A 24775-nucleotide genomic window follows, 5' to 3' on the forward strand; every position below is an offset into this window, starting at 1 on the left:
CTGCTGCTGCCTGACCAGTGGTAGGGAGTTCAACAGGGAGCTGTGGCAGGAGCCCTGAGCATCTTCTAGGGGATGGCAGCAAAATCCCTGCCTGTTCCACCCAGAAGTTGGGGGATTTTTTTTTTTTTTTGCATCTGCTGTGCCCAGCTTCCATGGCTTGGGGAGATGGGACCTCTGGTTCCTGAAGTGGCCAGAAGGGAAGAAAGTCAACAGTTTGGTCCCTTGCCTGCCTGCAAGGGCGGTGGGGCTGGCAGGGTGGCTGGCCAGGTGGGCGGTGGTGGTACGTGATGCCTTTTATCTTTGTACATCATGGGAGGGAAAATCTGCTCAGCAGCCTCATTTACTCATTCCTACATGATGTGAGTGGCTAAGTGACAGAGAGGGAACAAAATGGGAGTTTTGGTGTCTTGGCAAAATGCTGTGGAACCTACCAAATGTGCCCTGCCTGCACTCCAAGTGCTTCCCCACAGCCAGGGAGTTCAGTTGTCCCATGCCTGTCCCACACCGTTGCTGGATGTAAAGCAGGGAGGACCTTGGGACTTATTTCCCGAACATGAGCCAGCACATGAAGCCAAAGGTGTTGATTTAAACAACACTGACCTAAAAAGAACAAATCTTAATAAACGTATGTTTTACTACTACTGTGTTTTACCCCTTAGTTTCCCTGGTGCTGCTGGAGCCCACGGCTCTGGCTTTGGCTGTGACACTGGTGTGTGACCATGGGCTCATGAGTGGCCTTCAGCATCTCTGAGTGAGCTCAGCCTATGGAAGGAGAGGCAACACCTAAAATTAATTCAGCTCTGCCCACAGCATCAGGGGATGATTTACTCCCATCTTTAGTATTTGAAGTCAAACTTAATGAAGATAGACTCCTCTCCTTAGCTAATTTATCAGCTTTTAAACCTGGGTATATCTCTTAAGGCATATATTTGCATGGCTGCTGGAAAGTTGGCAGTGTAGTTAATTTTTCTGTTTCGTACTCGACATTAAACTGCTATGTTCCTTAAAACACCTGGAGAACACAAATCAGTCTTGTAGAAATATGCTTAATAACACTGTTTATTGAGATTAAAAGACCATTAAAAGGGAAGAGGAAGATGCTGCCCTTTTGGGTACTGATACCCATGTTAGTATGGATGTGGATGAGTGCGTGCTAGCCCACAAGAAACACTGCTGTGTATCAGCTGGGGTGGAGGCATGGTTAGGTTTGTTACACTCTGCCAGGAGAAGGGAGGATGGTGAGCAGCCCTGCTACCTGGTAGCTGTTCCCTGGCACCCCTGCCCGTGTCAGGCAGGGTCATACGGCTGCTCCTGCCCTGCACTGCAGTGCTGTGCTCTCCTTCCATCAGTTTGGCTTCAGCACAGCAAGGGGACACAGCTATATGTGCTGGGCAGCAGGGAATGGGAGTTTCTTTAAGGTTGCAAACATGACTGTTTGTTGGTTTGGGTACTTTGGTACTTATTTGTTTATTATTGATTCCTTTTTATCTATAAGTTAAAACTGTAAATGTTTAGCAAACATAGGGTGGGGAATCACTTGAAACACTGTTGCAACTCTTGAAGGACAATATTTTTGGTTTTGAAGCCTTCTGTTGTCAAAGCAAGGCAGTGTAGAAAAATTTATCTGCCCCAGGTGACTGTCCTGCCTTGCCATGGTGACGCACAAAATCCCAGCCGTAAATCAGGATGAAAATGATCCTCTGGCCATTTTCAACCTCTGCCTTGCGGGACACACAGTATCCATCATCCATTGCTTTGGAAAAGCAGGCTGCAGCCAGGAACTGAGTTTAAGTTTTAAAAAGTATTAGTTGGCAGCGTAAAACCTGATTGCCAAAGAAAAAACTTTAAATAGATCCCCAAATCAGATGCTCTCAGCTTAAAAAAAAAAAACGGTCGCAGATTTGGGTACAGACATACATGTACACCTGCATCTATTTCTGCTGTGTCTGAAATATTACACTGGAGGTACCCATCTGCATATGAATCTGGGATATCTCCTAGAGCAAACATGTCTGTAACTACATCCTGTTTCCAAGTGCCTGGTTGCAGAGACCACTGAGCTGACATAAGTAAGAAAAAGAATAGCACAAGAAATAGCCATGTTTGGGATAAATTTAGCTGTTTTCTTAAGATACCATGAAAATATACAGTGAAAGTTGTGACATCTAGTAACGGTTCACCTTCCATGCATGCATATTCACTGTGGCTCATGAACATCTTTGTCCTTTTCTCACCTTGTGTTGTTGGACACACAGACAAATGCCATGAGTGTTGCCCAGGAGTGATAGTCCCATGGGGGTGGGTAGAGGAAGGGATGCTATGAAGGGTACGTCTTTCTTGGGTTTGTGTGTTTAAATGTAGATCATCACTAAGACTTCTCTCCAAAAGTTGCATTGTTCTCACTTGTGGTCCTCCTTCCTCATAGTCCAGCCACTGTGCTGTGGATAAGTGAGACTGGGTGGTCAGAGTGTGTATTTACAGCCAGTGTTTCCTATTCTTGTCAAATATGCAAATGTTAGATTTAATTAAATGAGAAATAACTTTTATTAAGAACTGACTAGGCCTGCAGAAACAGAAGGCCTTCAGAATTAAGATCACGATAAAATGTGAACTATGGAGAGATTACTGTACAGGGGCTTTTTTAATTCTTTTTTTTTTTCTTTAGAGATGAATCTCTAGTTATATTCAGTAATTCTCTCAGCATGGTGTTTGCTGGTGTCCTCTGCTCACTGGGATCCCCGGTAGGACCCTCTCCTGCAAAGGAGCTGTGTGTCCCCAGGTAGCAGAAATCAGCACCGAGTCCTGCGGGGCAGTGGCAGTCGGGGCACCTCACCTGCAGTCCCTGCACCCTCTGCTCCAGAGACCTCCCCAGGCAGGAGGTCAACACCCACCATCTGGCAAAGAGGCAGAGGTCTGTAGTGGTTTTGTGCTTCCTCCTCCTCTTAGGAAAAGCTGAAATCAGCCTAATGAGGGTGGGCTACCAGGAGCTGCTTCTGGGAAGCAGTGGGAGGATCCAGACTGGTAAATGATTTCAACAAGATAAACACATCACTTTCTATCAGTCTCTGCTCATTTGGGAGCAGGCCCATCTTTTCTTCCTTCAGTTAAGCTCAATTAAGTGTAGAGAGACAAGATCCCTGTTTTTCTTCTTAAAAGTTACAGAATAAAAATTAGGCAAATAGGTAAGCTTTTATTTTTCCTGTCTGCCCTGTGGGACATTCTCAGAAAACTTTTGTAATATATGTGTAAGCTGCTTTCCAAGTCACTGGTAAATGATTTTACTTTTCCAGCTCTCAGATTTTATTAAATTTGAATTTTTATTCTCATTTCATTCCATAAAAGTGCAAAAGACTGCTTTGAAACCATATGCTTTCTGGCATTTGAAATAAATTATTTCCAATCCCTATTAGGTTAAAAATAAAATAATCTGACTTACATATGTCAATTGGACTCCAAGGTTTAGGAAAACATAAAGTGGCAGGAGGTGATGGAGACTAATTCCATGGTATGTATTTAAAGTTAAATATTTTGTGAGCATGTGGATCCTATAGCTTGATCAAAGCTGTACATTATACTCTGTTGAATGAAGAGTTAGTGTTAATAGCTGGGATAAAACATATTTCTAGCTTCGCTTTTTTTCAACACTCAAGTAAAAATTCTCCTAATGTTTTATTACAGCAAGAGTTGTATGATATTTTTTCGTTAAATTTCTGTGCTGTTTCCGCCCTCTCCCCCAGTGGCAATGTTGAATCTTGTTTTATAAGGGAAGGATCATTACGTGTAATCAAGCAATTTAAACAAACGATCTCTTAGCTCAAGGAGACATATACTGTAATATAAACTCACTGAAATGAAAAGCTGCAGTTCCAAACCATTGTGCTGTATTTTTGACTTATTAAAAGCTCTCTCGTTTTGGTTTTGAAAACATCCTTGGCTGCCAGAAGTTTGGGTTTTTTCACTGGTCCTTAACCTGTCGGCTGGTGCTTTGATGACAGCACAACAGTGATGGAGGTATTAATCTGTTTTGGTTCCAGTTAAAGAGTAAGTGATGTTAACTTGCTGTCTTTGAATAACATGATACTACAACCCCAGCTATGTCAGCACACTGCAGCTAATGACACTTCAGAAGGTGTTATTGCCTGCAAAGCTGCTTGTGGGTGGTTATTTTCAAGTGCACAAGACATGTGGAAGGTGGTCCTGCGCTGAAGCAAAAGGGTTTTTTGAAAGCTATCATTTAAGTTACAGATTTGGTAGGTTGGTTTCTTTGCACATACCTGTTGTTTGAGGGGGGGAAAATACAAGTGTTTGGCAAAAATGTGGCCAACTTCAGTCACTTATTCCTGCACTTGTCCATAGGGCTGACTGCGGTGGGACATCCAAGGAGTGGGGAAGGAAGGGTCAAGGTGGGAAGGGGGAGCTGGGAGCGAGCTGATCTACCTCCTGCTAGCCCTGGAGTTGCTTTCCAAATTCCCTTCTTCTGTTGGTCCTTTCAGAGTGCAGGTCACATTTCTGAGGGTACCCAGTAAACAGTAGGGCTGTACATCATTACCCTGCTGCCTCTTTTATGATGTCGTTACTTCCACGTAAATAAGTGATGAGTCTGGTTAGAAGAGAAGGCTTCACTCCAAAATTCCACTGACTCCAGTAGCCCAGAAACAGACTTTTTAAAGTGATCTCCAGGTTCAGTTGAGTGGGTGGAAGTGTGGTATTTTAGGAGACTGATTTGTGGTCTTGAACAGCATTTATCATATGTGCTCAGATGTGAAAAAGAATAAATTCTTTTTATTCAACAATGCATTAACTTATTTAAAATGCAAGTGTGTCCAGATTTTTTTGAATGAATATCTGTTGAGCATTATTTTAAAAAAGGAGATTTTTTTTTTTCTCAAGGTTTAAGGCACTGAAGCAAGTGTCAGGTTGTTTAGGTGTTCTGTACTCTAAAAAGATGAACAAAAATGTCCAGGCTTGAGCACAATATCTGCTGCAGTTCCTGCTTCAATAGGAGCTACTCACATGTCCTGTTTTTGAAAGTTGGTTAGTAATTCTCTTTGCCAAAAAAATAAACCATGACTTCCAAATAGGACTTAAGATGCTGTATAATGTTAAATACCTTAAGGTCTCAAGCTTTCTAGTCTCATATGTTGGAGCTGTCAGTGAGACATGGAGGCTGTGCTACCACTGTGAGCAGTCAGAAATACCAACACATCCCACCTTGGTTTAAGGCTGTATGTTGAAGTGAGAAGTGTGCAAGTGCAGTGTTGCTCATATTTGAAGTCACATGTTTCTAGTTTATTGAAAAGATGTGGAAGAACACACCCTGTTCCCCTGCATTTGAATCCAAGGGATGATTTTAGTAGTCTGCAGGGAAGTCCAGTCTGAGGTGTGCTCAGAGTTGTCCACCCAGAACCAGCTGTGGCAAAGAGCTCACCACTGAGGTACCAGCACTAACCAGTGCACGAGGAAGCCTCTGGCATGAGCAGTGCTGGCTGTGATGCCAAGGGGAAGAGCTGGAGGTCAGGGGCATTGGTCAAGCCTCCCTAAGGGTGGTAGAATTGCAGTAACTATTCAGTGTATTTAGAAGAAACTTTTGTGTCTGCTGCTTCCTAGACAGACTATCACAAAACCTTATCCTAACAAAAAAGAATGATTTCACATTTTTAGACAGATTAATGCATGATGGAGGAGAAAGGATGTCTGCACCTTTATTGATTACAGGGTTGGCTTTCTGATCAATAGAAAGTTTTATATACACTTGAGTGACGTTCACCTTAACAGCCCATCCTTGAAACCAGTCAGCACTAATCCAAACTGATTCCCGGAACACCGGAGTGTCCGTAACTCGTGCAGGAGGGATGTCGGCGGTCGATCCCCTCTCTGCTGTATTGCTGCTTAGGCAGTTCCTCTGTCAGTGTGACTCAGAGTGGTTTCTGTACTGATGTGTGCATTGTAAAGCATGAGTAAGCATGGACCAAGCACGAACACAGCTTTTATTACCATAGGAGTTCCATCAAATTATGTAATTCTATCAGGAAATCAAGAAAATGGCAGCAAAGCCTCGTCAACAGGGAAAAATACAAGTGTGGATAGGAAATGTATTCAGATGTCATAAAAATTTGTAGAGGAAATCTGCTACAGATAAAATTTGCCTGGGAAAAAAAAACATTAGTTCAGCTAAGTAACCCTGTTTGTCTTGACTGTAAATTAATTATCTGAGCATTTTTCATAGTGATTAGGTTGGAAGTTCTTAAGTTCTTTGTTTTGAAAGGTAGGTGCTTTTGTGCATTTTTTTTTTTTTTATATCTCTGTTTGGAAGCAGGGCTATTTTCATTCTTCTTTTAAGTCCCACTCGTTTGGTCCACTGAAATTTAAATACAACACTTTATGCAAACTGCATTTCTTTAAGTAAATTTCTGCCAACATAATGTCTTGAGCCACGTGCAGAAATACCCACACCCCATTTCCCAGGCTTAGAAGCACTTGTAGGAGACAGAACTTAGGGTTTTGGCAGCCTTCCTCCCGACAGAAGACCTGAAATCAAAATAAGCAAATAACTCTGACAAGGAAGTGTTGCAACACACAAAGCCCTGACAGGAGCGCTTGTTAAAGAGAAGTGGACACAATACAGTTTGCCTCCAGGAAAACATGGTTTGAACTATGTTATTGCTCCTGGCCTCTGCCCATAGGATAGGGATTTTAGCAGCTCTGGAGGCAGAGGCTGAACAGGCTGGTGGCCTTATGAAGGGGAATGAGGGTGTTTGTGCCCTCTTTTTTCTACAGATGCACTTGGAATTGCTGTTCCAAGCACTGAATTTAAATCGGGCCTTTCCTTTCCATGTCACAGCTGCACATTTGGCTGGTTCATTCCCTCCTGGCTCCCAAATACTTGTAAAAATTGGTACTACCCCCAAGTGCTCACTGATGCCTCCCTTGCATTTCTGCTTGGAGGCTGAAGAAGTCACATCCCCCGTGGGTGCCACAGACACATGGACTGACACAAGCACGTGCACACCAGCAAAGGTGCTCTTACACAGGCCTGTGGGCAGTGGGCACTTGCAGAAGGGACACGACCATGCAGTGAAGCCAGCTAAAAGTCTCCACAGTTGCCTGGAAAACTCTTGTGGGCTCCTGGAGGAGAGCTTTGCTCACGCTTTGGCTTAGTTTTGCTTTGGTTGCATCATGCCTGAATATTCACTCTTGGTGGAGAGCAAGATAAGTACGTGTCCCTTCAGCATTTTATGAAACAAAGTAATGCAGATATCTATAAGTGAGACATGACATGAAGCGTACAGATAGTAAGTTTGGAATAGTTCTGGGAGTTAAGAATTTACATGTCTTTATTAATTATTAGATGTTATTAGTGAGTGACTAAGGAACTGGGAAGCTCTAAGCGTTCTTTTGAAGTAGTGTACCCAAATTAGGCTAAATAAATAAATAAATCGAAAAATGTTGGGGAATGTCTGCTCTAATGAATTTTCTAAATACACAAATCACACTTATTAAATCAGTGGATCTTTTAACTGTAAAAATATTATTACTGTTACACAGGGGAAATCCATTCAGAATTACAAAATATTTGGAAACTCTTTCTATGTTTCATTTCAGTGGAAGGGTTGTAGGTTAAACAGGAATAAAAAGAAAAAAGCATGCTTTGGGATAAAGTTTTAAAAGCCTGCTTTTCCCCTTTCTTTGTGTGTGTGCCAATTTTCAATAAGAACTGTTCCCCTTTTAGTCTTGTTTAAAATAAACTACATGTGTAACAAGATGTTGAAATTTACTTATGATATGTTAGCACTAAGGACAGGCTGTTAAGGGGTCATAAAAAATATTAGTTTCCACTTTATGGTGGTCGAGTTGGTTTTTCTGCAAACTAAATTTGATGCTATGAAGGGCTATATGTGATACATGCAACTTTCTCTCCCTCATTATAATTTTTTTCACCTTAATGCAGACAATAAAGCCTGTCTTTCTAGCAGGAAGAATCTCAGCTGGAGAATTTCCCTCAAACTGTACAACAAAATTCATCAGTAGAAAAGTGTGGGGCATCCACTCATGTGGATCAAAAGGATGAGGCAGGATTCTCCATGTACTCGTTTTACACCTGCTTTTATTTACCATTTTATCTATAATTCACTTTACGGTGTTTATTTTGTACCATTTGCGTGTTCCTTCATCAAAACATTTAGGCTCGTGTACAAATAAGACAGACTTTACTATTAGTATTTAAGAAGCAGTACAGAAGAGTATATTGTTTTATTATTAAAATACAATTTATGAACCAGAAATGATCAGAGATGCAAATTTATACTTTGCACATTTTTTTTCCTCTTAATAAGAATATGTATATTTTCATCTGGGGAGAAAGCAGCATTAAAATGAGCGAGCCTGGGGAGTATTGCCACACACACAGGCACACACATGCATACGCTTGCATACACAAAAGAGCCACAGTGAGCTATTTGCTTGAGAAAAAAACTCCTCCAAATGCCTGTCGAACCCTGGCTTGCTCAGGAAAGCTGGAGCTGTTGGGCCATCAAGGGCCTGATCCCCTAGGATGGTCTGGGACAGCAGCAAAGAGGGTGCACTGACAGCCTGGTGTACTGAGCATTTACAAATTTGGTCTTTCAGAGGAGGGAGGGAAATAACTCCACTCCCCAGATGGGTTTTTCCAAGCCCACATAGCTCTAATTAAAATGGCCGGTCAGGAAAAGCCTCCTCTCTTTTCCTTTTCCTGTGCTACGTACGCTGCAAACATAGTTCACCAGTGAAACCATTGCCAAGTTTGAAGGATTTGCAGTAAAAAAATGGTGTGCTTTTTTTAAGCTGAGGTGTAGAAATCTGGTCAAAGACTTTTTTTTTTTTTTTCAGCTGTGATTTATAGCCCTGGGTGCTGAATGGGGTATTTGTGGAGGGGAGTGTGATGCTAAACTAAGGGTTGGGTACAGCAGCTCTACTCCTGCTGGAGCTCACTGCAGTTGGGACCAGGGCTTTAGGCACAGCATAGTAAAACCTGCTTTGAAGAATTATGAAGTAGGAGACTTAAACTTGTGTAAGATTAGAGTTGGTTTTGTGCTTTACCATTTCATCAGTGACCCTCGAGGCAGTTGTTGCTGTTCCAGTAATTTTCTGTTCTTTTTATCACAATTGCAAGTGTGAATTTTTCATGGGCATTGAACTCTCTGCCTTGAACCTAAGTCTGGAAATTGGGGTCTCCCCATCATCTGGAACAGCTCAGATCATGTGAAATGGGAGACATTGCATCTGCTTCTGTTGGGTCTGTATGAAATCAGTAGTGGTAAAGTAGCTGTGAAGTGGGATTTGATTTATGGTGATGATGAGCTGGAGAGGATTGCATCCTGATGGCAGCTCCTTGCTGCAGGAAAGGAAAAGGCTACTTGCTGTCCATGGCAGCAAGGTCTGGAAGGATGTGGCTCTTGGTCTGACCATATCAGGTGTGGCAGTGCTGGTTTTTGTGAGTTTTTAATTACAGAACTGCAGTTGGTCAATGGATTTGATTAAGCAGAACTCAGAAGGGTGATGCCTGGTAGCAGCAATGAGGAGCAGCCTGCAGTCCAAGGCAGGGTATACTCAGTTTGCTGGTGCACCTAAATCTCTTCATGTGCTTTACCAGAGGAAGAGGTAGTGTAAGGAGTTAGGCCCTACTGCCTGTCTGCAGATCCTGGTTATCTACTTCCCTTCTTCCTTGGTTTGGTTCCTGTTTTCATATAAAAGTTTATGTAGATTATTTTCAGAACATTTGCCACCTTTGTGTCGTTAGTCTGTGTTAAATGTTAACCTTTCAGCATGCTGATTAGCTGCCTCAAGAAGGAGCCAGCACATGTAAATGATTTTATTAGGTGTCCTGCTTATAGAGAAACTTTATAGCCCTAATGTAAAAATAGTGCTCTTCCCCTCGTCCTTTTTTTTTCTTCCCCAGAGAAGCAAAGCCTGCAATAAATCTGACTTGGTGAGACCCTGCATTCTCTGTGCAAAGCCCAGTATTTGAATTTCATGGTGCTTTGACTTCATTCTTAAACTTAATTTGATTGTAGCCATTTCTTTATGTTTAAGGACAATAAAGGCCTTTCTAGCATCCCTTTGGCCTGTGCCATCCCTTCAGCTGAACTCTGCCATGTGCACGTTGTCTCTGCCAGCTGCAGGTCTTGGGTCTGCTGTCTTCCAACACACAGCCCTGTGTTCCACGTGTTTGCAAATACACCTGGGTGTACTTGGTGACACCTGAGATTTATGTACCTTCACTCTCTAGGTATCTGTGCTCAGAAGTGCATGGGCATAGTAGAGCCTTCACTAGTGCAACTTCTAAACCTGCAGTTTGCAGGAAGGTGTAAGATATTGCAAGTATTTGAGTAACAGCTTGGTCATTGAACTTGCTGACCCACCTCTGGCCTGTTACTTTCATCATCTTGTTTTTGAGTAACTTCAGCCTGCTTTTGGCAGTTTTAGCAGAGCAAGGAATCACTTCACAACTTTCAAATTTGACTCATGGAATCAAAGTCCTGGCCGTGAATTGTAGTTAATGTTAATCTCCCCTTTCTCTACTTTCCTTTCTTTGGTTTGTTACGGTTTCAACATGTACATGATTCTGTCATCCAGCAGTGTTCCAAATGGAGCAAGAATATTTAAACCCTTGGTTGCTGAAGTAAAATACATGACTTTATGAGCAGCATGGGGAATGCTGCATTCACCTGTTTTGTTTCACTTGAGCTTTAAAGTGCCTGTTTACTCACAGTATGTCTATTTTTGAAAGAAGGTGTAGACACTATGGTGACAATTACCTTAGAAATGCATAGAACAATACAGAGAGCAGTGCACCCACAGGCAGCCAGTGCTACTGTCCCCCTATCCCTGTCCAAGGGTGCAGGGTGACCAGCTCCTCATCAGTGGGATGAGTTGCTTGAGCTGGGTGGGGTGCACCCCACCAGTCTCATGGCCAGGCAAACTCCAGGCATAAAAAGCAGAAGAAACATCTAAATTGCTGAACATCTCACAGATTAAACACCATGTATTGCAATTATAAGGAAGAGAAAAAAAATCCACCCTGTTCTTTGGGGATTAACATTCAGTGACAAGCTGTAAGAACCATCAGTAAGAGTATTGATCCCAAACCTATCGTGGGGTGTCTGCAGGCCCAGTTTAAAAAACTACAAGCTTAATGTATTGCATGTATAAGACGTTGATCTTGAGAGCAACCTGAAACATTGACTGCATTTTATTACACCTAACCCTCGTATTTATTTACATAATAGATTTGGATGGGAAATATCTGTCTCCAGTGAAGTATGTGAATTAAAAACACAAAAACTAAATATGAGCACTGGGAATAAATATGACCTGGCTTGTGAGTCAGGTGTGCGGTCCGTGGGAAGGGCTGTGATTAGCCATTATGTATGTCCTGCAGTTCTTTGTCGTCTTACCAAGATGAGATTTTTATTTACAAGGCTCCCTTTCTGCAGCTGCAGTTACATTAAGTTTTGCTGTAGCGGTGGAAGAGGCAGGCCCGTTAGCTGCACACAGATTTACTGTGCGAGTTTAAGCTAATGGATACTTATCAGGCAGGCTGTATTTGGTGATCGTCCATCATTTGCTCATTAAACAGTGTATCTAAGTGATTCTCATTTCCTCCCTGCCATGTCTGGAAAGGAGGAAACTAGACACATTACGATGGAATATTAATGTCCTGGAGGATTTAGCCACCCATAATTAGATCTCTTTTGCATAAACCTGCTACTGCTACCTTATTTTGTTGTTTGTCTTGTTCTCCTTAATCACCTTCACATCTTTTTCTGTTCCTAACGATCTTTTTTTCAGTTTCCCTTTGTAATTCTGTCCCATTTGTCTCATCCTTCTCCTTTTTTTTTTTTCCTTCCTTGTTTCTTTTTTGTTCTTTTCCCTGACCTAGTGAGCACAGCAGTCTGGGTTTCCCCACTCCTCCCTCCTTCACACAAAAAGGCTGACTTTGCCAGCAAAACCCACAGTCTCTGCCAAGCCCTATTACTGACTTTGGAGAAAAGCAGCTAGAGAACTTGTGCAAATTTAGGCTCTGAACTAGCTAAATAAGCCATGTCAGTAAACCCTCTTGTCTTATTCCCTGGCCTGCTGGCTCATGAAAGGACTAATATATAACGGTCCTATTTAAGGTGGAAAAAACCCTTCCTGGCCAAGGGCCACGGATGGCTGGATCAGCTGTTAGCTCAGGAGAGAACAGGGAGGTGGCTCTGGAGCTGTGAGCGATTGTGCCAAGGACCACGCACTGTTCCCATGGGGGATCCCGTGGTTAGGGCATGGGTGAGGAATATGCCATCACCTCTCTGGGGATGCCCTGGTGTCCCCGTGCTCCTTACTACCAACCACCAGGGAAAAAAAAATGGCAAAGTATTCCCGAAGCTAAGTGGAAATGATCACACAAACAAGCAAAATGCCTTGTAAACATGGGGAGACCTGATAGGAATCCTCTTGCAAAGTTGACTTTCCAGAGGGAGTAAACTGGCTCAAGTGGCTGGTATAAAGCACACCCAGCTGCTTCTGCCAGGTCCCTTTTTGCTCCCCTGAATGTCGATGCAAAGGCACCAGTGGGATTTCCCTTTCCTTTTAGCTGCAGGGTACTGTAAATGCGTCGGGATACACTCACAGCCACCTATTCTCAGCAGACTGGCAAAGCCCCTCAAAACTTCCTATTTTCCTGCTAAATGTGAAGGTTTCCCTTTGTACAGGGGTGGGAGAAAGCCCCAGCCGCTGACAAAGAGGGGCAGCCTGGTTCCTGGAGGGTGGCGAGCCCTGGCTCGGGGCCGGCTCTGCGCCCTGCAGCGCTCCCGGGCAGCGGCTGCAGCTCTGCCGCAGCGGCGCTGCCTCTAAAACAAACGGGGCCGTCCTTCATCCTGCTCCTTCCCTCTTCGGCAGGTTTTTGTGTCCAGCAGACTTTTGTCTCACCGGTGTTAGGAGATGGAGAATCTGACAGAGAACATCAGAGCAGGAGAGCGGGGAATGGCTTACACCGAACTGGGGGGTGATCTGAACAGAAGGGTCTAGCTGGCTTCTGCTCCAAGTAGCCATTTCCAAACCTTTGCCACTGCTAGCTGTGGTAGCAGTTCTCTGTGCTGTGCGGAGCTGAACCTCTCTGGGCAGCAGACTGAGTGAAGCAGAGGTATTCTCCTCTTTCAGTTTGAGGAATGAGCCTATCTGCACCTCTCCAAAGAACAGACTGTAGATGCGCGGGAAAATACCAGGCTATTTAAAGTGTAAAGGTTGTTAACGCCCTTTGTGCTCCTGCCCTGCCAAGCAGCTGGAAACTGAGTAATTTACAATCCTCAGCCCCCAGAGTTTGAGCATCCTCAGCAACCTTTGACTTTGTGGAACTGGAAGCTGCTCTGCATTTTGCAGGATTAAGAGCACTGTATCAAATCCCAGGCTGCAAGTGCTGTGGGATGAGTCGTGGCAGATGAATGGCGGTCGGATGGGGCTATTCTGTCCTACACTGATTTGGGAGCATGTCATTTCATGTGATGGGAGGGACGGAGCAAAGGCTGGGTAGGACAGCACGGAGATGTGTGTCTGAAAAGTGGTGAAGGAGCCTGAAGATTACGGAAGATCACAGAGCTCCTGTGTGTGAGTACCTACAGCTAGGGCAGGGAGAAGATGTGATTAATGTGTGACGGGCTTACAGTGTGGATTGGTGCTGGAGTATTTCTCTGGAGGGAAGGCTGTGAGTCTTGACACGTACATTACAGCTAATACACAGGCATCGGTGAGATTTCCCCAGGTTTATCTGAGAGCTTTCTGTAACCAACAGTCTGACAAAATCCTCCAAAAGTGGCACCAGCATTTTGTGCACTCAAACTATTTTGTACCTGGTGTTTTCAAAGGTTGCTGGCAGGTGAGGGATGACCCTGATCCTGAATGCAGCGCTTGGTAACAGCCCTGATTCATGAAGGTTCCCCCATCAGCTGGGGAACTTGCTTGTAACCCATTGGATTTCATAGTAGTTTGTCACACTGTCACAGTTCCTGACGTTTTAGTTAGCATACTATGGCATTTTCATATTATAGGAAGTGTTAAACTGGTCCTTGTGGTCCTTGAAGCCTGTGTAATAGGATAAGGGAGCATACACATGCCATCTGAATTACTGAGGGGCTGTTGCTCACTTGTAAAGCTTGATTGCATCTAGAAATCAACATTTGGTGCAGAAGCATCTTACTTTGATAAGGTTAACTTCTTTCCTGGGAGTGATAAAGTGTTAAATAAGCACTGTGACTGTGAATGGAGTTCAGGTAATGGTAGCCCCATAAATAGATGTTCCCACTCTTCGGGGAATGGATGCTGAATCCTTTCAGAAGTTTCTCTGAGCACAAAGAACTGAAATCTTTGAGCCTGCAGCACTCGTGACCTAGCAATTAAATAAACCTCCTTGGAGAACATCTGAGACGAGCGGGCAAAATGCAAATATTTGGCATGTGCAGGAGTGCTGGATTGTGATGTTGCCATTGCCCACAGTTCTTCCCCATGTCAGCCCTGTTCTTGATCTGTCTCTTGCATTTGGGCCCCACAACCAGTTGGAGGAGAACACAGATCTTCTCCAGGCATGACAGCAGTGAGTCCTCCCTGTGCTGGGGCAGAACAGGCAGTGGAGGCAGACGTGTCCTCCCACTGTCAGCAATGACCTCCCTGCACCAGGCCTCGGGTGGGCAGTGCACAAACTTTATGATCTTTTGAGTTGACTAACAATAAAAATTTCTATGCTGCCAGAACAAACCTATTCACAAGTCAAACCCAGCTGTCCTGAAGGGTTTCAGCTTCATAGATGCCCCCAGATTTCACTGAAGACACAGCTGTTATAGCAGGCATGCTCTTGGGTAACCATCCTATAATCATCACCCTGAAGGATGCAACTAAAAAAGTGTCTTTCTAACTTGCAGTATTTTATCTCTGTGTGCTGGCAAATACTATGGATCATTTACAAAAGAGAAGAAAAAAAGTTAATGCTTTAAAAATAGAAATATAGTGCTTCCCAGTGTGGCTATCAAGGTTTAGTGCTTGACTTTGAAACTGTTTCTTGCCCATTTTTTTTTCTAATAAACTGCATAGTGAATTTGGCACCAAGAGCCACGCCTACCCCCTCTGTTGGTGCAGTGTGTTGCACTTTGGGTGTCACTGTGTCAATGACACATGGAGCAAAGTAGGTCCAAACTTCTGTCCCCTTGCTGTATTGTCTCTGTACTACTGAAGAAGTAAAAATACTCATTTCCAAAGCATTTTAAACTGATTGTTTGGATGGATGGAGAGAGCAGATAGAGACCAGAGTAAGAGTGTACTTGCATAGGAACTTCTGTATTCCAGCCATGGCTTAACGTGCAGGCACACTCTGTAATTTGGGCAGAAAATAAGGTGAGCTTGTAAAGGAAAATTGGAAGAATCCAACAAAAAACCCATGCGAAGTGCATGTGTGACCATTCTGGCCAAAGCTTAACATCAGTGATTTTGTGTGTCTTCATTTTCAATACCCAGTATGAAATGCCTCCAAAATGTCATGAAATGCTGTGCCTTCACCCTTTTGTCACCAGGACTCCCATAAAGTAGTTAGAACTGATACAAGATCTCTAGTTACTCTTACAATTGCGGTTCTCAGTCTTGAATGGTGCTGCTGTTTCCTGTGGGAATTTTCCCAAGCTGCAGAGTGTTTCAGGCACGTGGGTGGCTTCTGTCCATGCTGAACATCAGCCCTGTGGACTTGTGTGTTCATACATTCAGAGTGATTAACTAGCACAGATGGAAGTGTCTAGTTCTTGACTTCGGTAGTTACAAGTGTGTCTGGTGTGTCTCAGAAAACATATTTTCCTGCTAATGAAATGGGAATTATTTTACAGTGCAGTGTATTTTGGGAGTGATTGTGTTGGATGCTTTGTACCTCTTCACTGGCTTTTTTTTCCCAGTGTCACAACTTAAGTAACAGCATCCACAAAGTGAATGTTAATACACAGTGTTCACTTGAGCCAATCTAGGTTTCAAGGAACGATGACAAAATACTAAGAAACTGAAAAATTAATTTAAGTGAATTACTCCCTGGCCAATTGTATGGACTATGGGTGGTTTTGACTTGGTTCTCAGTAGTGAGACCTGGAAATCCCTTCACAACTGTAGCAGCAAAATCTGTTTTAGACCCACTTTGCCCTCCTAGGGAGGGCTGGCCAAGCCCTAAGGCCGTCCCCAGTGGGTCTGTCCCCAGATGAGGATCTGTGGGTCTCCTCTGCCCTCCATGCACAGCATCATGTCCCCACATCTACAACCAGCCCAGGAAAGCTCCTCCTGCTTCCCTATGAGTCGAGCAACAGACATGTGCAACTGAGAGCGAATTTTAGCTGCAAATGTTTGGTGTCAAAGTTGACTTTGGGAGGAAGAAACCGATTCTATTTCCCACTGACTTCTGTGGCTTCTGCTCGTTGCTGAGGCTGAGGTAAAGCCAGCAGTGACACCACTTCAAATGCTGACCCCTTAAATAATAATTTATATCCAGAAAATTAAGGCTGCCACAGAGGAACCTCTCAGCTCCTGGTTTTATGCCCATTATGGAGAGGGAGTAGAAGCACAAGGGGTTGTGTCTCCTTGCAGTTACATTTGGTGTCGGTGACAAAGCCTGGTCACCTATTTTTCTGCTTCAGCCTCGCAGGGGCCATCCTTCCCTTCCAAGCCTCTGGAGCTTCTTAATCTCATTCTTTCAACCGTTTTTTTTTTGGATGTGGCTGCTTTTGCTCCTTGTTTCTCTGCCCACTGCCTGGCTTGGTGGGTGGATGGAAGGGGCAGGCAAGGATCAAGTGCTTGGGTCAGTTGATACAGCCACTCCTCTTGCAGTAGACTTGGCTTTTATGTTTTCTTACAGTTTATCCTACGAAAGATGATGTTTACTTCAAAGAATTACAGAAATTAAAAATGAAAAAGCAAAGGGAAGGGAGGTAGCAGTGTTGTGAGGAGCAGCTGTGGGGCAATGTGCCTGTGCCTAAGCTCCATCCCCCTGGCCTCCTCTTTCCACTGGGATGCAGCACTGTCAGCTCTGTGGTGGGTCTGTGCAAATAGAGCGGGAGAACCTGAAACCATGACTGCAATAATATAAAGTGAATTTCAGTGCCGTCGTCTTCACGTATATGTTCTCTGTCCCCTTTTCAGTCATTAGGGAGCAAAGCAAATTAATGCCAACAGAGGCTGATTCAAACCTTTGCCCTCATTTAAGGGATTCCAAAAACCGTGGTTTTGTTACGTGCTGGAGCCAGCTGCCCTACAGCAGCTCAAGGACTGGAGCAGTCTTCAGTGTTTAACCAACATGAAAGTCAGTGTGTTGCTAAAATTGTCAGTGACCAGTGCTGATCCCATATACTGCTCCTTGACTAGGGACTGAATTTATCACCTTTATGTATTTTTAGCAGACTGGTTTCTTTTTTTTTAATGTCTCCGTCCAAGATAAAATGTAAAGAAATAAAAAAAAAAACCCCTCAGCATAAAAGTAGTAATGTAGAAAACTCTAAGCAAGACAACCAAAAAGCAGTCAAGGATAAAATAAAATTAAAACATTCCACTTGTCTGTTTTGAGTAAAGTACATGAATTTCTAACTTAGCTTATTTAGTTTTGGAGCAGAAACCTCCCAAATGTATATAGATTTTGATGTTAAAACCAGACATGCATTTGTGTTAGAGTGAAATGGTATTTAGGATAACTATGTGCAGGGTTTTTCTATTATGAGGTGGGTCAAAAATGGAATCAAGATGGTGGTTCAGAGAACACAAAATGGTAGGTGAGCCCCTTGGAGGGAGCACGTGTGAGCCAAGCTGGCTCTGCCATCGTCAGGGAGTAGGACTGATAATGCCTTCAATAAGCCTGTAGCTTTGCCTCTTGTTTTTCCTCTGTCATTCTGGAATTTAATATTATGTGGCACGGCCTCTATGCTAACACAGACTTTGAAAAAAGTATAACCATGTCTCAAGAATGATTTCTTCAATGAGGAGGCTGAATTCCATGTTCCTCCATTAGTAAACACACTGACTAAGGGAACCGGAGCTGTGCCCTTCTGTGGGTTTATGGTTTGAACATAAAATTACATTTGTCAAGGTATTGCTTATGTAAATTATATTCTCTGTTCCTAATGCCATATGATGTCACCACTAACATCAACCTGATAGATAAGCTTACAGGATGCCAGAATTCCATACTGGATTGGGGGGAAAAAAGAAAAGGGAGGAAAGCATAAAATCAAGATTCTTGTGATGCAAATGTAAATACTCAGTTCCTAATGGCTGCAGCAGGTTCCAGGCCTGAGCATATAGGGTAATATCTGGTCAATAGGGGCTGTTCTTGTGGCTTTGCAATATGATTTGGGTTTCAGTCTCAGATTTCAATAGAATGTGTATTTGAATCCAGCATAATGTAGATAAAATGGTGAGAGATTGTTCAGTTCAGGGAGTAAATACTTTTAATCAGAAAATAAAGACCTGTGATTTAAATTTGTTTGGTGTCAGGGTTTGGTGACAGAATGGTGATTGTCACCAACTTTTGCAACTCAAAAGAAGAATTTGTGCAGTTACCACTTTCAAATGCCCAGGCTGACATTACTAAAACTGCCACCGATTTCAGTAACAGCAGGATCAGGCACTTCCATACCCATCTTATTGTTGTCTATTCTCTTAGTTGTTTTGAAGAATGTAAGAATCAAATGATGTTTTATAATTCTTAACAGTCAGAAGGTTTTAGCTACATTACTTGCAAGTACTGAGCACCTGGTTCAGACAGCTTTCACATCAACAAATCTTAAAAGCAACAAATCTTAAAATCTTAAATCTTAAAAATTTGTGACTGCCATATCACAGAATGTGGTTGTAGATCATAATAGTATTTTTTAACTCTGAAAAAACCTGAAGATATCACTAGTTTTTGAATATGGCTGATATGTTAGTATGTTAGAATGATGTAAGTCAGGCAATTTTTCCTTCACAGGACGGTTCTTTACTATGATCTTTTGAAACATACATTTCAAAAACAACCTCTGTATTTGCAATGGCATTTTGGCATATGCAAGTTGTTGTGAATATACAGAATTTCAAATCTGAATACTTAGCAGTTAGTGGTATTTAAACCTCTATTAAAATTTCATGTTAACGTACTGTTACCTGTTCAGGAAAAAACCGCAAACACAAATCCCATATTTAGGTTAAAAAGTAGGGAAAATCTCTTTACTAAATTTCCACCTTATGAATTATTTTATAGAAAACAGTGAATTCTTTTTTAGCAGTGCAGAAGCCTGTTTTAATACTTAATGTCATAGTGGACCTAGTTTTCTGATGACTTTGCTTTCCAGCTGGTTTGTTTTAGCAATCACAACTTATTTTTGTTCTTTTTTCAGTTGAAGAGGGTGAATCTTCGGATTTTGCTTTGACCTGGGACTCGTCAGTGACTCAATCAGGTAAATATTTTAGGTTCTTCTGATTGCAAAAACTGCCAGAAAGCTGCCAGGCTTTTTACAGGAACTGTATTTTGTATGTCACATTCCTGTCTCAAATCCAAGACTACCCACTGCAACACAATTTTTATATCAGTTCCATATGGTCAATAAAATCTATTACACACAGAGACTAATATACTCTTATCCTCCGGAGAGCCATTCTTTCTTCTTGTGGGCACACTGAAACGGGTTGTGATTTCTCCAGTATAACCACTTTGAAGTTTTCTGCAATGGGCACTGTTACACATTCATTCCAATCTAATTACATAAAAGCTGCTTTAATAGGAATTTTAAACCTCGGTCTCAACTGGAATGTGCGAATTTTTCCTCTCCAAGGAAATTGGAAAGTACCGTCAGAGCTGGAGAATAAAAGTTGTACGTTGCCATGGTAGAAAGGCAAAATTTGAATGAACTTTTGGTCTGCTTGACAGTAATATCACTTAAACATGTGTCTGGGGCTCGTTCATCTGTGGTACATCGATAATTTGAATAAAAAGAGCCTCAAGAAACTGAACAGGATAAATCAAGTTTGTCTGTGTAATATGTATCGATAACATAAATGTGAGGTTACATGTCAAAATAGTTTGTGTTCAAAGGAACTAGCTACATCTCGGTCACTGTTCATGCCCTCTGTAAAGGTATTTTACTGTCTTTAACATTTATGAGATTCCCAGAATAGTTTTGACTCTGAAGCCACTAAGTCCATTTCTGTGCTCTCTCCACATCAGACTGTGCTATGGTATTCTCTTAAAAGCTCACCAGCAACGTGAAAAACAGCTCAGAAACTGAGCAGTAGTATGAAAATTAACAATGGTGCTGCATTCCTGGTTAGATGGGTTTTTATAAAAGAGTCACGGGGAGACTGGCTCACAGGAGAGGCTTTCTTACTGAAGTGAGCATCTAGCTGGTCTCGAAGGCACAAACTGCCTTTGTGTGGCATTTTGTGGCATTTCCCTTCGCACCCTCTGCGCTCTCAGCTGCACTGGGTGCATCTTCTCTGGGTGCTACGGCTGTTTGGAAGGGTTTGTGTTTTCACTAGTCTCTGATAGCAAATATTGCTGCTGCTGCTGCAAACCCCCAGCTGTGATGTCGAAGGCCCCTTTGTGCCTGGAGCTAACGGTGCATGAAAAGAGCACTCGCCAGCTCTCTTGCTTGACCTTCGTCTCAAGCAGCAGCAGAGTGGAGTTACTGGTGTTATCTATCACAAGTCTTGAACTGTATTAAAGTCAGAATAGGCTGAGGTTCAAAACAGTAACGAAAAATCATTTCTCTGCAGAGCAGGAGTTAATTTCAGATTTCTGTTGGTATTGGTGACTATGCCTTAAGTAAAAGACTGCAAAAGGCTTTTTCCAAATTAGTTTGAGTCTCCATTTTTCTTCATTTGCTCTCACAATTACAGCTCTCATTCAAGATGTTGGATGTGGGATAAAATGTATTGTGTGCATGATTTATGGCAGCTTAAGGAAAATGTGTGCTAATTGGGGAATTTTCCTCTTAATGCATTTAGTAGCTACAGATGTCAATCTTTTATGTTTATAAAGATGCAGTACAGCATCCAATCAAGACAGGACACAGTGGATGGGACAGAGGTTGCAGGCTGGAATATGATTGAGGAACTGCATAGAAAAAGCTCAAAAAGCCGGAGTCCATGGTGGTGTGGCTGCGTGGAGTCTCTGGCTCTTGTGTGGTGCCTCCACAGCTATATTCAGTAACTGAAACCAGTCCCTCAGTCCCAGTGTGCGAGACTTTCATTATGTTCTTTTATGATCTTCCTGTTTGCATTAGCTCCAGTAGTGTGATGTTGAAGTTCAATAAAAGGTGAAAAAACACACTTCAATTTCTTGTTTCATGCCCCTTCCTTCCCTGGCCCAAAATGACAAAATTGCCTCCCCTTCCTTGACCCCCCCAACAGAAAAAAAAAAACCAACACAACCAAAAAGCCAAACCTGGGACTTGTTAACTCTGAAACATTTGCCAGATGTTTCAAATTAACATATTTCTCTCCCTTCTTCTCCTGTATGTGTTTGTACATCTCTGTGTGTGTGCAAACACATACAAAACGACTTCTGAAAAATGCTGTTGGCAGTCTGCACAGCTGCTGTGGGCTGGGGCAGTGGCAATCCCAGGATTGGGTGGTATATAAGGACTGCAAGAGCAGGTAGACTGTAAACTTTAAACTTTTAAAAAATATGTATTTATATGTTTATACTAGCAAAATATTTATGTAGGTGCATCTGTGGGGAAAACGAAGAGCTTTTGCAGCTGTATTTATTTTGTTCATCTAACCAGTGGAAGCTATACTGGAATTTTCTTTGTGAGTATGAATTGAATCTGCAGCCATGGGTCTTGTCCAGGTAGCTGTGACAGCCATCTGTCCTCGGTGTTTGTAGGTGCAGGGCACAATGTGCCAAACACGAGGGCCCAAGCTCTGTGTCTCTCCCCTGCTCCTGATGTGTACTGAAGGTGTGTGGTCCGTGTATCCATGACTGGACTGTGGCACTGAGCTGCTCATGGGAGCTGCTTAGTGCAGCTCATGGAAATTTGGCAGTGGACACAATGGCAACAAGAAATCCTGTGCTCAGATGGGTCTGTTCAGTGATGGCTTAGTGCAGGACACCGTCCTTCTTCCTGTGGCAGAGTGTGTGCACAAATTGCTGTTTGCTCTGGTGTAGCTGCTTGTTCCCGGTAAAAACTCCAAAGGCAAAACGCTGTGCAGGAATCCAACCCCTGGCATAGCTGCACTGAGGAATTTATTCCAGTACTTTAAATGCAACTAGAAATAGTTGTATTACTTTTTTTTTAATAACCACAACTTATGTGTGTACATAATAATCTAGAGAATCAAGAAAACAGAAGAGGCACAGGCTACCCTTGCACCAGGGTGAATAATCTGGGTATCCACCAGTGCTGTTTAACAATGGGCATATAGAGAATTTCCTTCCTCTTCAGGTCTTGTAAACATTTTTTTCCTTAATGTAAAAGGAAGGAAAAAAAGCTTTCCTTTCCTCTCGTAATCAGAGGATTTAGCTTGCTGTCAAATAGCACGTCCAGTAGTGTTTTGCTGTGTAAGAGGCAGAGATGTTTTCTGTTCCAGAGAAGAAGTACAGCTGAGTTCTCCTTCCCCTTGCTTTTCCCCCTTAACAGCACATGCAGCCCTTGCAGCCTGTCTGTCCTACTCTGAAGGTGTCAGAGGGGGTGGACTGGGCAGGGCTGTTGTGGGGCCAGGCAAGCACCCACCTCTGCTTTGCAAAAGGGTTTTTGGCTGCTTTGAGGCCACGAGGAAAGTAAGATTCAATACTTGCAAAGCAAGGGTCTGGTCAGACAATGCTGCATTGCTGTTACAATACATCACGAGGGTATTATCTTGAGGAGTAACAAGGGACATTTTAAAGAAGTAAAAAGTCTTACCAAATATATAGAGAATTTAAGGCATTTTAAAGACCTATGAAAGCATTTTATATGGGGGTTGCTGGGGAGTTTCTCATTAGCCTGACTGTGAGGCCCCAGGGAATCTTGGCTGAATTGTCTGGGGCAAACAGAGCAGATTCTGTCTTCTCCTTAGGAGCCTGCAGACCTAAAAGCCTAATTTTTTTGTGTCTGCTTTTGTGATAACTGAAGGTATCTTGTTTTTCTGTGCAGCTACATTTTACAGTACTGATCAGGAAAGAGTTTGGGAAACAGGGAACTGTGAATCGTGGCCTGAGTGCTGAGGACAAATGGCACTGACTGAGTCTCTGTGTTTGCAGAGCATGAGGGGTTCTTTGCAGTGTTTGTGATGGGAAGGGCCCCTCCAACGCAGTGCCCAACCATCCCTTAGCACACAACATTAGTGTAATTCAATTATAACATTCCAGAAATCATAAAAATAAATTACAGGTTGGTATTCTCTGCTTCCCCCATTAGCTCCAAATTTCCTGTCCCTGCCACTGAGCTCGCTGCAGCAGCTGGGCACACGTGTGAGGGACACATTAACACAGCACAGCATGGGATAAAATACCCCCACAGCATTTTAAGACACAGATACTTGATGTTTTTCCATTAAGATTTCTCCCCCATGCTTGTTTTATACAGTACACTACTGTAGGATTTTTAATTGCTTTCTGCAATTTGTTTTAAAGTTTCCCTCCTTCCTGGAGGAAAAAAAGAAAAGAAAAGGGGAAGCAGCAGCTTTTCAGAAATGAACCATGAAATAAAGGAAAACCACCGTGTGGTCACTCCTTTTCCCCTCTTTTCCGTTTTGCATGGCATCTCCCAACTATGTAAATCAAAATTTTCACTTGGTATCTCCAGAAGAGGAACATCTTGACACAGTTTGGAGACTTATTTTTTTCCTCAGGGCTACCAGAGCCCATGCTGGGGTGGTTTTAATGCCATCTCTGCTGCTCAGGGCTCTCCCTGCCTGTTCCCTCCTGGCTGTTCCCTGTGTTGTCCTCCACCATTGGTCTTCTGATCCTGGTGCTGCGTTGTCCGCTCCATGAGCGTTGAGGGTTTTTTTTCTCCTTTAACTTTTCTGTAGGGTTGGGTTTAGTTTTGACTTCCAAAGGAGCAGAATGGATGAGTAAGCTGGGGTCTCATGAAGCAAGCAGAGACTTGCTGCTGTGACAGTATTCATGCATTAACTTTTCCACATTTTCTGTTTGTTGAGCTAAGCTACAGAAAATGTGTTCTCCTTCCTCACCTTTCCCCTTTGGGAGGCCTGTTTTGGCTACAGGGGCTGTTGTCCCCTCAGCCATTCTCCAGCACCCTGGGCTTGCATGATCCACTGCCTGGAGGCCACCAAGACCACCATCCTCACCATCCCTTGTGGTCTCCCAGTACCCAGGGCTGTCCCTGCCCTCTCCTCATGTCCCCCTGGCAGTTCCCACAGAGCCCCAGCTGGTCCTGCTCCAGCCACATGACCCGCTGGGCATGGGGAGCAAGGCAGGGAGTTCTGGGTGAGAGAGACTCCATAGACACCAAGCTCTTTTTCTTTATTTTTACATGTATTGTATAATGTCTCATTTGACTTCTAAATGCAGAATGCTGAAAAAACCCTTCCAAACACTCACAATGTGAAATTCTGGGATCTCTGCTGCAGAGCACTAAAAAGGTTGGTCACAATTCAGTGGACATTAGAAACATGTTATTTTGCAAGTACTCTGAAATTACCTGTCCTGAGTGCCTTCACAACCTCAGACATCTTCTAAAAGCTGATTTCATTAGTCAGTCAAGAAGATTCTGATTAGAGTGCATAAGGATTTCCAAAGAAACAAACCTTTAAACTTAGCAAAGAACTTGAGAAA

The 24775-nt window shown here is 43.0% G+C and overlaps 1 protein-coding gene across 2 annotated transcripts in view; it reads left to right on the plus strand.

Annotated features, from left to right (window-relative positions):
* The window catches only part of ZNF423 (zinc finger protein 423), a 228120-nt gene that overhangs the window by 22147 nt on the left and 181198 nt on the right, over window positions 1–24775 (plus strand). For both annotated transcript variants that reach the window (XM_027646764.1, XM_027646765.1), the window contains exon 2: window positions 19395–19454. In XM_027646764.1, the coding sequence (XP_027502565.1) occupies window positions 19395–19454 (60 nt within the window). The remainder of the gene's footprint in view (window positions 1–19394; window positions 19455–24775) is intronic.

Source organism: Corapipo altera, unplaced genomic scaffold (genome assembly GCF_003945725.1).
Source record: "Corapipo altera isolate COAL_440 unplaced genomic scaffold, ASM394572v1 62, whole genome shotgun sequence".
Taxonomy (NCBI): Eukaryota; Metazoa; Chordata; class Aves; order Passeriformes; family Pipridae; genus Corapipo; species Corapipo altera.